Raw genomic sequence first — 14,009 nt, 5'->3', positions numbered from 1 at the left:
TGTTGAGCTACATGTAATACTTCTGGGTTTTATTTGCATTTTAATCCTTAAACAATGTAGAGTTGTTAAATAATGACGTGATGGAGATATAATTTGCTCTTCGGCAAACTAGCTAGCTGAAGAAATAATGAAACATCAAGTTCCAGATCAATCTAGCCTAGAAATCACAATCAATGGCATTTACTTTAGATTCTAAAAATCTTGATCCTAATATCATACTAGTGCATCAACTATATACACCTTAGCTATATGAGTCACCCCTTATGGGCTGACCATAGGCATAGAACAGAACGGATTAGAAAAGAATATAGATTTGTGGAAAATCTAAGATGAAAAAAGCAATAGAACATTAAAACACACAGAAGTAGAACTTGGAGAATTCACTGATGTGGAATCTGAACCACTGCCACATTCTTATTTATAGTGTTAATGAAGTGCGTATGCTGCAAGGCTTTCTACAAATTTAAGTAAATATTTCTCTAGAGGAATTTACATTGAAATAATCACAATGTATCTAAGAGTATTTAAAAGACATGAAACTGGTGAACATCTTATTACCTAAAGTAGAAGGCTAGTTATATATTGCCATCTATGCTCCCATGGGTTCTGAAGTTAGGATTCCAGTTGCACATTATAAATTTTAACATAAAATGTAATATAAAACATACCAAGCTTGAAAAAACCACCAAGGGGACTGAGGTGTTTATTACTGAGCACTAGTTACATGTTTCTCAAGAAACATGTATATAATAATAATAAAGATTTTGAAAAATATTTTCTTTATGATTATAGAATTCACAAAAACCAGAATTGACTGGAAATCATAAATGATTCTCAAAGCAGGAAAAAAAAAAAAAAAAAAAAAAAAAAAAAACAAGAAATAGCATCTAAAAATTTGTTAGTAGGTATGAGTCAGACCTGTATTATTATGTTTACACTAAATGGAGTAGTTCAAACATATATTATTTTATCTCTAAATAATTTTATCCACAATATTTGAGAAGAAATCCCCACAGCCCATAGTAAACTATTTTTTTTTAGTCTTAAGTGAAGAATAATAATTATCCGGATAATAATTTCCACACAGTTTTTCCTCAGATAGTCAGACTGTTAAACACTGGTGGCTTCCCCCCTCCAAACACACTTTATTAGTGAAGTGGAAATATTAATATAATCTTAAAAGCCGCTGGAATGATTAAAAAATTTTTCCATACACAGAGAGATTTTGTCTGGTGCTGACAGAACTACACGATTTTACTGGCGAGTCACTCGAGCGTTGTGGAGATGCCGTTTCTGAGGTAAACAAAATTTTAGAATTTAGAAAATAAAGTTGTTACCATTCACAAACTTTGTTTAAGTGAGAGATTCTAACTTTTCCCCTTCGTTCTACCAGAGAGAAAAAAGCATTTAGACTCGCTACAGTCGTGGCATTAGAAAAAGGCGCTAAAAAGAGACAGTGTAACGGTCCAGGGTGCTCCGAGCTTCAGTGGGGAGACAACCGGAGCGCGTGGGTGGGGGAAGGGAGAGGCGGGGCTGAGGGTGGGGCTGTAGAGGGGCGGATTCGGGGTGGGGCAAACCCTGAGATCAGGCTGAGACCAGGCTATGAGGGGCGGGTCGGGGGCGTGACCAGGGCGGCCCGGAGCCCCCTATTAAGAGAGTGGAGCGCCGCCGGAACCTTGGAGAGATTCTTTCCATTCGCTGTCACGTCGCTCCCTCAGCCCACGCCTCGGATGGCCGAGCTCAGAAAGCCTACCTCCTCTTTAACGCCTCCTGAGGACCCGGATTCCCAACCACCCAGTAGCAAGCGGCTCTGTCTTGAGGAGCCTGGCGGTGTCTCTAAGGCGAGCTGGCGACTGCCTCTGGTGCCTCGTTTGTCTGAGGTGGAAAAAATCTGGGAGTTGTCGCCCAGACCCTTCAAGGGACTCCTTGTTTCAACGAATGCGATTTTTGATAACTCCACAGACTCGTGTGTGGAGAAATCAGTCAGTGGGAAGCAGATATGTAACCTGGGATGCCCAAATCTCAAATTCCAAATAAGTAGCTGTTTGCAGTCTCCCCCCTCACAAAGTCCTGATTCTGATTTGAGGGCTTCAGGAAGGTCTGAGGCAGAACTGCGTGACAGAGAGGCTTTCAGTGTGCACCACAGTGATAGCTCCAAAGCAGGGTTTAGTCAACTTCTGCCCAGCACCTCTATACACGATATACATGGAATTAGAAATGAGAATCGAAAACAACAGTTTGTCCAAGGAAGAGACAATGTTCACAAAGAAAATCCATTTTTAGATGTTAACTTTTACAAGGAAACTGAATCACCATTTCATAAAATTAAGAACAGATGTAAAGCTGACAGTGTTATGCCATCAAATAAAAGAGAAAATAACATTTCATCATCGGTACTAAAAATATCAAAATCTCAAAACCAGCCCAGCTTGGAAATTGCCAAACCTAGCTATTTTAGAGATAGCAGCACAATAAGTGTCCCTCAGTTTCCAACGGACTTAAATAGCAAAATGTCCTCTGTCTATTTAAAGGAAATAGCGAAGAAAAAGAATGACAAAAAAGAGGCATATGTTAGGGATTTCACAAACATTTACTGGTCCCAAAATAGACCTGATGTTAAGAAGCAAAAGTTACAGAATGATAAAAAAGTTGTAGAAGCGGAAAATATTTTTTCCGAATGTTATGAAAATGACTACGCATCACTCAGCAGCCAAAATACTTGTAAGAGAAAAGACTTGATCAGTTCAAACTACTGTAACTACAGTAGTATCAAATGTGATGTAAGAGACTCTAGAAAGAATTTCGCTATACTAGAAAATGCAAATTGGGAGGAAGCAGAATGTCTGGACAGTTACATACCTACCAGGTTGGAAAAATCTCAAAACTGGGACTGTAACGTTAGACATATTTTGAGAAGCAATAGAGGAAATTGTTGGATTATAAATAATTACAAGACTAAATGTGAAAATATGAAAAAAACTGAAGAAAAATGGAATTGGCTATTATTATCAGAAATAGACCTTTTAAGCAAGGAAGATTATCACTGTACAAAAGTCATGAATGTACATGAAGAACAATCAAAGCTTCTCATAAGAGAAATATTAGGTAGTCAAATAGCTTTAATAACGACTGTTTGGCTAAATGGTAAAGGAGAAAATGATAATACTCTACAGTTGAGATACAATGCTACACAAAAAGTCTTTCACATAAACAACCCTTTTGAAAGTTTCATTGTAGAAATTTTTTATTTCCATAAAAGTATTTCAGGAAATCAAAAAGATAATAGTATTTTAACCTGCTATAACATTTTGAAGTGTAAAAAGAAAATTGGTAAAATCGGTATTCAAAATCTAATAACCAGAAACATGAATACAAATATAAAGAATGGACTTTTAAGCATATATTTACAAGACAGTGTTTCAGAACCTTTAGATATTATATTGAAAACTAACATAGCTTTTTTGCTTAATAACTTTGACTCTTTAACAAGAATTGAAAATGATTTTGAATTAGAAGAGGAATGCATTTTCAAGTGGATGCTTTATTTGAAGTGTCCAAAAAATATTATAGTGGAAAAAAATACTGCATATCTAATAAGGATTTTAACTTCTTCAAGACTATTAGAAGATAATATGAAACCTATGTTAAAGAAAAGGAAGTTATTTAGAACTGAACAAGTTTTTGAAAAGTCTAAAAAAAAACCCATTAATTCCTTCGGTACAACAACTCAAAATACAGGTTTGCCAATTTTTGAATCATATGAAAAAATTCTCCTTTTAATGGACTTTGATGACATGGAAGAAATTTCTTTAATAAGAGAAATTACTTGTCGCAATATGAGTTGTCCTCAACAACTCGTGAATGTGGAAAATTGGGCTCACTATAGTTCTAGTACTATTAAAACACCTGTTAAGTCTTATCCTCAATTTATACAGAACAACCATGGATATATTAATGAAAATTTTTATGAGGTAAATATGCATGGACAAGATTTAAATATGGAAAGAAAACAGGGACATAATATCAGTAGCTTTAATTGTGAGCACATATTTGAAGGTTTCTGCAATGTTAGGCAACAGGCCATACCAACAAGCCACAACACAATCCATAATGAAGAGACTCATACCATTTGTATAACTCAAGTACTAAATTTTTGGAACTTGTTAAGTGAAATAGAAGAAAAAAAATATGACTTAATTTTGAAAGATGAAGTAAAAGTCACAGCTGAAAGTTTAACCAATAGGTTCCAAATTCACAAAGATACTATGATAGAAAAGGAAGAGAAAGATAGTTTTTTTCCAATGGATGATATGTTTTCTGTACAGTCAGTCTCATTAATAAGTAAGGAAGTAAATGTGGAAGAAAATAAATACCTTAATCAAAATTATGTAACAGATAGAAATGAATATGAGAGTATTTTGCCAGAAAGGGAGATAGTTAATTCAAAGGATTTTCGTAGAAAGAATGACTCTGCATTATATGTTAATCATCAGTTTGAAACTGGTCTGAGTGAAGGGAATGATGAATGTTTTCAGGACTTAGCTGCTAAATATTTATCAACAGAAGCTCTGACAATAGTAAAAGATTTTGAGATGAAGAGAAAATTTGATTTAGTACTTGAAGAACTTCGTATGTTTCATGAAATTAGTAAGGAAAATGAAATTCTAAGCACTGTGGAAACAAACAATGGGCAAGAAAATTACTTTGAAGAAAATGATGCTGAGGAGGTAAAAATGGAGACAGAAAAAGATTTGAAAATGGTTGTAGTCAATAAAATAAGTGCATCTTCCTCGTTCTGTGATACTACAGCAGGTCCTAATATGTGTAAAAGTCACCAAAGTTTATTTAAATGGAAAACTGTACCCAATAATGGAGAACAGGAAGTTCCTAATGAGAGTTGTTATCCAAGTACATCAAAGGAAGAATTACTTTATTCTACTTCTGAGGAAGGTATGAAGTTCATTTTAAAACATTCTTTCTCATGCTAGAAAAATTACTGCTTTTTTCTATGTAGGCCAAATGTATAATTTTGACAAAAAAGAAGGAAGGTAGAGATAAAATGCAAGACAATGTTTATTGATGCACACTATTTTCTTTTTTCTTTCTTTTTTCCCCCCACAGCAAGAAGCCATAGCTTTATTTATGATAGAAACAATACAAATTTCAAAGCAAGCTGCAGTTACTCCTTGGAAACACCAAAAAAAAAAAAAAAAAAAAAAAAAAAAAGTTGTTTTCACATGATTACGTTGTTACTTCTACAATAGCATTTACCATATCATTACTTGTACTTCAGGGTCAGGACTCGAACTGCCTTTGGTCTCGACACATTTGCTTCTGACATGACCAATTCTATGTCCTTAACTTTTTTATTTTTTTTGAGACCGAGTCGAACTCTGTGGCCCAGGCTGGAGTGCAGTAGCACCATCTTGGCTCACTGCAACCTCTGCCTCCTGGGTTCAAGTGATTCTTCTGCCTTAGCCTCCCGAGTAGCTGGGATTACAGGCGCCTGCCACCACACCCAGCTAATTTTTGTATTTTTAGTAGAGATGGGGGCTTCACCGTGTTGGCCTGGCTGGTCTCCAGCTCCTGGCCTCGTGATACGCCCATTTTGGGCTCCCAAAGCGCGGGGATTATAAGCATGAGCCACTGCGCTGGCCTTATGTCCTTAACTTCCATACCTGTTTCATCAACCTCTTCCTCTTCACTCTCCTCTGGTACAGTTGGAGTCTGTGTGCTTTCTTGAATGTTTGAGACAGCTTCACCTTGAACTTTGACACAGCTTCACCTTGAACTTTGAATTTCTCAGCAGCTGCTAGCTGGGTGCACAGTATTTTCTCATAAAGATGTATTCAAATGTTCAAAAATATACTGAAGTTGAAGGAAACAAGTTAATTTTAAAAAGGAGCTTTGAAGAGTCCTACTTCATTTTTCTAAATATTAGGAGCTAACTGAAGGAAATATTTTGTTTATACTGTTATTATTTTATGTAAAAGTTATTTTTTGCTGTAACATATCATTCTTTATTTTCAGATTGTGAAACACCTTTACCTAAAAGACCTGCTTTTCTCCCTGATGAATGTAAAGAAGAATTTAATTATTTATTGAGAGGAGGTAACATTGTGGTTACTTTTTAGGATACTTTCTAAGATGATTATTGCATTGTGGTATTTTTAGTATGAGGAAAGTATAGATATTCATGTTGTTCAAAATAAATACAAAGTTTTAGCACTTTTTAAAAGCATTTATATTATACTAATAAATTCTAATAATTAAAAATTGGGTAACAGTTAAAATGCTATTCAGAATATTATTGGGAAATGCATTCTGCAAAACTACATTCAGATATTTGTATTGATGTTTTAAAGTGACTATATGTTAAGTGTTGTATATGCCTAGTTTACACATCTAATGTATGCAATATTTACAAAACCAAAAAAGATATTTAGATAAGTTGGGTTTCCACTGATGAGATGTTACTCCCAATTATCTATCTATCTATCTATCTATCTATCTATCTATCTATCTATCTATCTATCTATCTAAATATATATAGAGAACATTGAGCATAGAGAACATGCTGTATGCTTTTCATTGATATGAAGATTTTATATGGACATTTTATTATGCAAGTAAAAAATATTTGCCATTTAGTCATGTTAACATGATTTTTGACCGATGTTTATACTTTTGGTTACATTAAAAATACATCTAGGCCGGGCATGATGACTCACGCATGTAATCCCAGCACTTTGGGAGGCTGAGGTGGGCGGATCACGAGGTCAGGAGATCCAGACCGTTCTGCCTAACACGGTGAAACCCCATCTCTACTAAAAATACAAAACATTAGCCAGGCGTGGTAGTGGGCACCTGTAGTCCCAGCTACTTGGGAGGCTGAGGCAGGAGAATGGCGTGAACCTGGGAGGCGGAGCTTGCAGTGAGCCTAGATTGAGCCGCTGCACTCCAGCCTGGGCGACAGGTGACATTCTGTCTCAAAGAAACCAAAAACCAAAAAACCAAAAAACACTAAAGAAAAATTAAACAATGAACCTTATCTTTTGCCCAGTAGATGTACTGAATAAAACACAGTATGTGTTTTATCAGAATAATATCAGAATAATATCAGAATAATAATATCAGAATAATATCAGAATAAAACACAGTATGTCTAACATTCATTTCAGCTTATGGTACCAAGGGTGTAGGGTAGTGGTAGGATTGAAATTATGGAACCCTAGTTATAATCCCATCAGAAATTTCTGGTATTATACAACATGGTTAGATCTAAAAAGAGTAACATTGTAGGTTAAATATATTTACTAAAACATCTTAAGTCATGCATCATGTCTCAAAACATTTTTTCTGCATTCTCATATTCAGCAGAATGTTAGCTCTGATACTTTTATTGTCACCTCAGAATTGTATCTTTTCCTCTTTTCTTAGCTTACAATGTAATAGTTTTAAAGATTAATCAAAACATTGGAAGATCAAAAGTCCACAGGTAGTCTCTTCTCCCCGGAGTGAAGGAAATAACTGATAGAACAATACTCCTTGGGTCAAAAAATAGGATGGCAAGACCTAGCCCGGAAAGAATAGGGTTTGCTTCTTCTAGGGCAGAAAGAAAGAAAGAAATTGGCTTAGCAATATATTTTGATATAGAATAAAGGAAGCTTAGGAGTATATATTCATGCTGTCATTGTGATTATAATTGTGATAATAAAATGGATGTAGGAGGAGGATAATGTGTGCACATTGGAAAAGCAATCATTACATTTGTTTGAAATATCTAAACCTATATAGCAATGTGATTCTGCCTTCACAAGTTAAAGTGACTTGTTGTGAAACGTGAAAAATATTGTATGAATTCAGCCAGAATTATCTAATACTATGTTAGGATGGCAGTCTTGGATTCACTTTCAAAGGGCACAAAAGTTGAGTGATCTTCCTGAGGCTTGTTAAAATCCAGTGTAAGAGAAAAGTTGGAAGATCCTGGGGAATGGAGTTAATATGAATGGATTTTAATGATCTGCCTAGTTAGAGTGGGAGCCTGCTTATACACTGTTATTTTAAAGGCATCAGAAAGATCCCAGTTATCCTGAAAAGTTTTGATACCCACCCACCTGCCATCATGATGCCTCTTCTCTTAACGTTTCCATTGACTACTAAATGTCTTCAACGGATCCCTTCTCTCTTTCCATCTCTCTCTTCTCTCTGTGGTGTGAAGGCAAGTACAGTTTTGAAATTATTTTGAGCATGTATTATATGCCAACCAGTCAGTTCACCCGTGCTTTATGTATCATTTAGACCAATGGGGGATCTTGTGATCCAACAGTGTTGTCTTATTTAAACGATCCTTTTATGTTTCAAAATTTTTAAAAGATCTAGTAATAATGTATTTTTCTTTAAACTTTTATAATTAATTTTCTAATTTTAATATTGAATCAAGTATAATAAACTGATTTATATCTATTTTGTGTTGTTTTTCTCCCTATTTATTATACATGTAGTTTAATTTCGTATTCTACTTCATTAAGGTTTACATAGATACACACAGATTCTTTTTGGTTCAGGTTAGTAAAAATCACGCTGCTAACCTTTTGTGAGATTTAACATTTGATAACACTGTTTTTCGTATAACAGGCTATTATATTGAGGTCATAAAAATTCACTAAAATTTGATTTACATGTTTGGTTTTACATATGTACCTCACAGTTTATTTAAAAACCCCTGAAAGTTAGAGATATTGTATTTTATTATAAGAGGTAGTTGACTTTACATAACTGATTTAGTAACAGATGTGTGTATCTCCATGAACTGTTTTGGAGATCTTCGAAAATGGTATAGTATGATGTTAAAGAACAATTTCCAACTCAAAGCCCTCTATTGATGCATAATAGACGGAGTGCATTTGTGTTCTATTACTGACAATGACCTCCATTAGAAACCAAACATAACCATTAATAATACAACATAGTTGTTTAGCTACCAATAGGAAAAATGATCGGTGTTTAAAGCTACAACATCAAGTTGGTTTTAAAACCTATATGGTGTTGTTGTGATTGTTGTTAAGGTAGACTGCCTGATTCAAATGTTGAATTTATTTAGTTGCTGTGTTTTATGGGGCAAGTTACTTAACTTTTTGTGCTTATGTTTTTCATATTTTAAAACTGGAGCTAGAATTAAGTAAAATAATGCATTTAAAGTATAGTGCCTGACACATAAATAATAAGTGCTCAGTAAATATTCAGTAAATGTTGCTAATATGATGATTAGAAGTAAAGATTTTTAGGCATAGAAACTTGATAATTTTTACTCTTTTATTGTCTTATATTTTTAGGTAGTCACTTCCCACATGGCATTTCAAGAGTACGACCTCTTAGGACATGCAGTAGGCCAATCAGGATTGGTTTGTCAAGAAAAGCAAGGATTAAACAACTTCATCCTTATCTGAAACAAATGTGTTATGGAAACTTAAAAGAAAAGTTTTGACTTTCATATTTCAAAACATTTTACAACATCTAGAAATGTTTTGTCTTCTTTGGATAAATGTTCTTCCAGCTTGGGGGTTTGGGGCTTGCTTTATTATAAAGTGGAGAATTTTTTTTTTTGAGTGTATAAATTATTGTATTACCTTTAAAAGTTATAAAATATTTTATGGATTTTCATGTCATTTAAAAATGTACACATTAAAGCTGTTTCATGATTGGATAAAATATGTTGACTTATTATTTTTCGTGATATATGCATATAATCCTTTTGTGGAGAAAATTGATAGCCTTTATTTTCTAAAAAGGATCTGTGGCTCATAATGAACTACTGTTCTAATCCACTTCCCCCATTTTTCAGGTGAAAAAATAGAGGTATAGAGGGGATGAATAAGCTTTTCAGTGTCACAGCATTTGTATTAAGATTGGAATAAAGACTCTCTCCTCTGTAACATTCTTTCCCACTTTTTTCTGCGTTCACTTTCCAATCTTTATTTTTTCTTCCAGAATCTATCTTTGACCCCAGAGCAGAGTTATGTTTATGTAGTTAATACTTAATATTAATTTGTTCATTCATGGAACAAATATACTGTAATACTCCTACTATTGTTTTAGGCTCAGTGATAGAATAAAGAAGACATGTGTAAGACCTTGCCTTATGGAGCTTACTTTCTATGCTTGACATTGGTAGAAAAATGTAGGATATACATAATTTAAAGGTAACCATCAGTAGAATAAAATATACTTTAGACAGAGAAGTAACAAAAAATGGGCTAGTTAGCAAAATGTAAGGGAAAAAAGGAGCATCAGGAAAGCATAAAAAACAGAAAGCATCTGATAGCAGAAGGAGGACTAAATGTATTAATTCACAAAATAGATTTGACTGGATGAAATTATCTTATTACAGGCAAACATTCTCAGACGTACTGAAACCACCTCAAATTTGGCTCTCTTCATTAATTTCCATCCCCCACTATATACTTTCCAACTTCAATATCTTAGTCTAATTTTTCTTCTGCCCTCATAGAACTCATTACCTTCTTAAACTGTAATTTATACCTTGCTAGAATATAAGCTCCTTGAAGGCAGAATTCTTTTCTTTTCCCCACTGATATATCCCAAGTGTCTAGAACAGTATGCCCCCAGTCAATACTCCTATTATTTGCCTGCCTAAAGAAAAAAAATTTCTACTCCAGTCTCATACTAGCTATGTTACTTTTTAATTCTCAATAGCTTTATGCCCCCGGGCAAGCTCCTCATTTCTAAAAAGAGGATAATATTATCTCCTGGGATTATTGTGAGGATTAAATAAACTAATATATACCACATATTGTAACAGCTCTGATACATAGTAACTACTCAATAAGGAGTACTTACTGATACATAGCAACTACTCAGTAATTAATAACTATTTAGAATGTTTGACTTTTCTTGAAATTTTGTTCTGGATTTTGCATTAGATTATTTTCAGAAGTATGCTATTCTTATGAGTTTTATAAAAATGTTTCTTTTTTTTCCTAAAAGGTCCTGCCTTCCCTCTTCCTTCTTTTTATTATTATTAGCCCCATGTTGGATTCTTCTGTAATCATACAAGGTAAATCTCATCACAATCAAGATCTGTCTTCACAACCTTAGTCCTTTGTCCTGTTCTCTGTCACTCTGTGTGAATATTTAATTTTGTTTTCAGGTCTGTATCTCTAGGATAGGTTTATATGCTTCTAGTCTTATTCCTAGTACCACAAAGGCTTTTTATGGATACTTTTATCCTTTCTCTAATAAAGAGTATATTCACTTACAACCACTCAATGCTGGTTCTTTCATATTCTGAACTGATTGAACATGTGACGAGTTTAAACTCCTAGCACACACTGTGCTGTTTACAATGGTTTTCCATGCCACTGCCCTATTACTGGCTTTGATCTCTAGAGCTTTTCTTCTAGGGATGACACCTCCCCAGATGCAAAACTTACTCCTGCTAGTGTAATTCCTCAAGCACTTCTTCCTCAACTACCTCCAACCAAATACACAACATAAGCACACAGGACCTTCCCCCTCCTGCCTAGTTCTGTGAGTTATTTTCTCCAGAAACAGAAAGTTGGAGGATAGGAGGAAGGCAACATTTTAGCTCTTCTTGTGTTTTTGTGTCTTCTTCATAGCCAGGTTTGGAAAGGCTGCATGGGATCTGTGATGGAAGACATTTTAAACTGATATCCATCCTCTCTCCACCTTTTTCTTTTTTATCTTTGCTCTTAAAATGTAAAAGTCGAATGCTTTCATATCAGAGGAAATATTTAAAGGATGAAAAGCCACTTTAAAAAGTACTTGCTTTTATTCAACCTTAGACTAAATTTCTGTGTTACTTCAGTTTAAAGTTACAAGCTTCTGGATCCATAACTGTGAGCATGAGAGGAGACGCAGAGCCTTATATTAAATCAGCTTGAAAAAGTGATGTGGATAGTCTGTACCTTAAGTATGCAAATCTCTGAGTTAATATTACCTGTTTAACCTTATTTAGTTAAGTAAAATGGAAAACAAAATACGCAATGAAGTTGATCTTTAGTTCCATCTAAATTGCCACATAAAAGAATGTTTATAGAGTCAGTCATCATTTTGGGAAATCTTTTTAATAACACAGGCATTACACATTTACATTGACACATAATTGTGGCAGAGTTTATCCTGCTAAAAATAATCTTTTGGATTAAAGGGAATAGGATATCAGGATCTGAAATTATATTTTTCCCATTTTATTGTAAAATATAACGTTATTTGAAACTATCCTTGCTAGATAAGCCTATTTAACATATTATTTTAAAAACACAGCATATTCAGAAAGGAACAGTCACTAAACCATACCACCTATCCAGGCAATGGGCAAAAAATAAACTCACGATCTAAAGGTCTCTGTAATTTCTTCTGTAATTTTATAATTTGGAGACACTTTTAAACAAAAAAAAAGAAAAAAAAGGAAGTCTGTGGATCTCTTCCTTGAGTTCAAGACTCATAACTTTTACTCAGCCTTTCCACTGTGATGACTAATAGGCATTGCAAAGCTACCATGGCTGGCCCAAACTGAGCTTCTGATGTTTGTTCTCAAACTCTTCCTTCCACAGTGTTTCTTATTTCAGTGAATGGCAATTGTATTCTTTTAGAGAAGAAATGCTGGAGTCATCCTTGACACTTATTTTTTTTCTCATAACCCATGGCTGGCCCATCAACCAATCCTATTGCCTTTAGCTTCTCTTGTCTGGATTATTGCAACTGAATCATAACCAATCTCCCTGCTTCAGTTCTTGCTCCCCTTCAGTTTATTCTGAACACAGTAGTCAGAATGATTCTTTAAAATGTAAGTTGTAGCATATCACAGTTCAGCTCAAAACCTTCCAAAGCCTTTCCATCGCACTCAGAATAAAAGCCAAAATTCTTACTTTGATGTATGAGGGCTACAATGATTGGACCTTCATTTGCCTCCTTAAACTCTTCCCTGTATTTTCCCCTTGTTTATTCCTCCGAAACCACAATGGTCTTCCTGTTTCTTAGACACATTAGGCGTGCCCCTGACTCATGGCTTTTGCACTTACTTTCTTTTGCTGAAATGCTTATTCCTAGGATATCTGGATAGCTTACCTTGTACCACTTTCCTAATAGCTTTATTCAAATGTCACCCTCTAAGTGTGGCCTTTCCTTCCTGCTAACATTCATCTTCCCTTTCCCTGCTTTCAGTTCTTCCTCCTTAATAATTTACTATGGACATACTACATATTTTACTTTTTATTTTGTTAATTGCCTGTCTTCCCCACTAGGTTTTAAACTCTGTGATGGCAAAAGTCTTTTGTATTATGTTTATTGCTCTATCCCCAGTGCCTAGGACAGTGCTTGACATAAGTATTCAATAAATGTTATTGAAAAAAAATTGAATAATGAGACCAACAGCAAGTATGTCTTAAACACGTCATGCTGAATAAACTTCTTCTTGAGTCATATAGCTTTATGCCCTCCTGCAATTTAAAGGTCTCTTCCTTCTTCTTTGCTATTCTCTTTTATATTTTCTCCTTGAACCAGAGAAGTGAAAACAAAGCTTGAATCTAGATCATTTACTGTGTGTTCTTCTTCAGGCATTTAGCTGCCTAACTTGTCTGAATTTAAAATTAGTCTTTTTAAATCAAGAAAAAAATAAGGCAAACCATAGTAAAATGTAGTATGTATTTAAAATTCAATGTCCTATCTCTTATGCCACTTAAAATCTTTGTAAATCACATCAATATTTAAATTTTCTAATGGCCTTTTCCTTTTGTGTTAGCAAAAAACATCTATTAGAGTTTTCCAAATTTTTATTTTTGCCTTTTTACTTTTATAATTCTCCTTTAAACAGTCTTTTAAACTTTATTTACTGATTCATTTTTGAAAAGTTAATACCTAGACATGGTACAAAATACAAAGGATAAAGAACAAAAAAAGTAACAGTGAATGTAAGTCCTTTGCTCTTTTTCCACACTCAACTTTTCAGTTTCTGTTGATGGAGGAAA

General features: G+C 34.3%; 1 protein-coding gene across 1 annotated transcript; it reads left to right on the top strand.

Moving 5' to 3' along the window:
• The first annotated feature begins 1,684 nt into the window (after positions 1-1,684).
• RAD51AP2 (RAD51 associated protein 2) lies at positions 1,685-9,711 on the top strand. Its single transcript, XM_010354844.2, has 3 exons — positions 1,685-4,950; positions 6,031-6,111; positions 9,336-9,711. Exons 1-3 carry the CDS (start codon positions 1,731-1,733, stop codon positions 9,485-9,487), a joined length of 3,453 nt encoding a protein of 1,150 aa, XP_010353146.1. The 5' UTR covers positions 1,685-1,730; the 3' UTR covers positions 9,488-9,711.
• The last annotated feature ends 4,298 nt before the right edge of the window (positions 9,712-14,009 follow it).

The sequence above is a fragment of the Rhinopithecus roxellana genome, chromosome 17, assembly GCF_007565055.1.
Source record: "Rhinopithecus roxellana isolate Shanxi Qingling chromosome 17, ASM756505v1, whole genome shotgun sequence".
Taxonomy (NCBI): domain Eukaryota; kingdom Metazoa; phylum Chordata; class Mammalia; order Primates; family Cercopithecidae; genus Rhinopithecus; species Rhinopithecus roxellana.
Note: the sequence above shows the minus strand (reverse complement) of the source record. Positions and strands in the feature narration are given on the sequence as shown.

Coding starts and splice junctions, on each gene's coding strand:
- RAD51AP2 (XM_010354844.2), top strand. CDS start 1,731: ATGGCCGAGCTCAGAAAGCCTACCTCCTCTTTAACGCCTCCTGAGGAC. Junction 4,951..6,030: donor TTATTCTACTTCTGAGGAAG/GTATGAAGTTCA, acceptor CTTTATTTTCAG/ATTGTGAAACACCTTTACCT. Junction 6,112..9,335: donor TAATTATTTATTGAGAGGAG/GTAACATTGTGG, acceptor TTATATTTTTAG/GTAGTCACTTCCCACATGGC.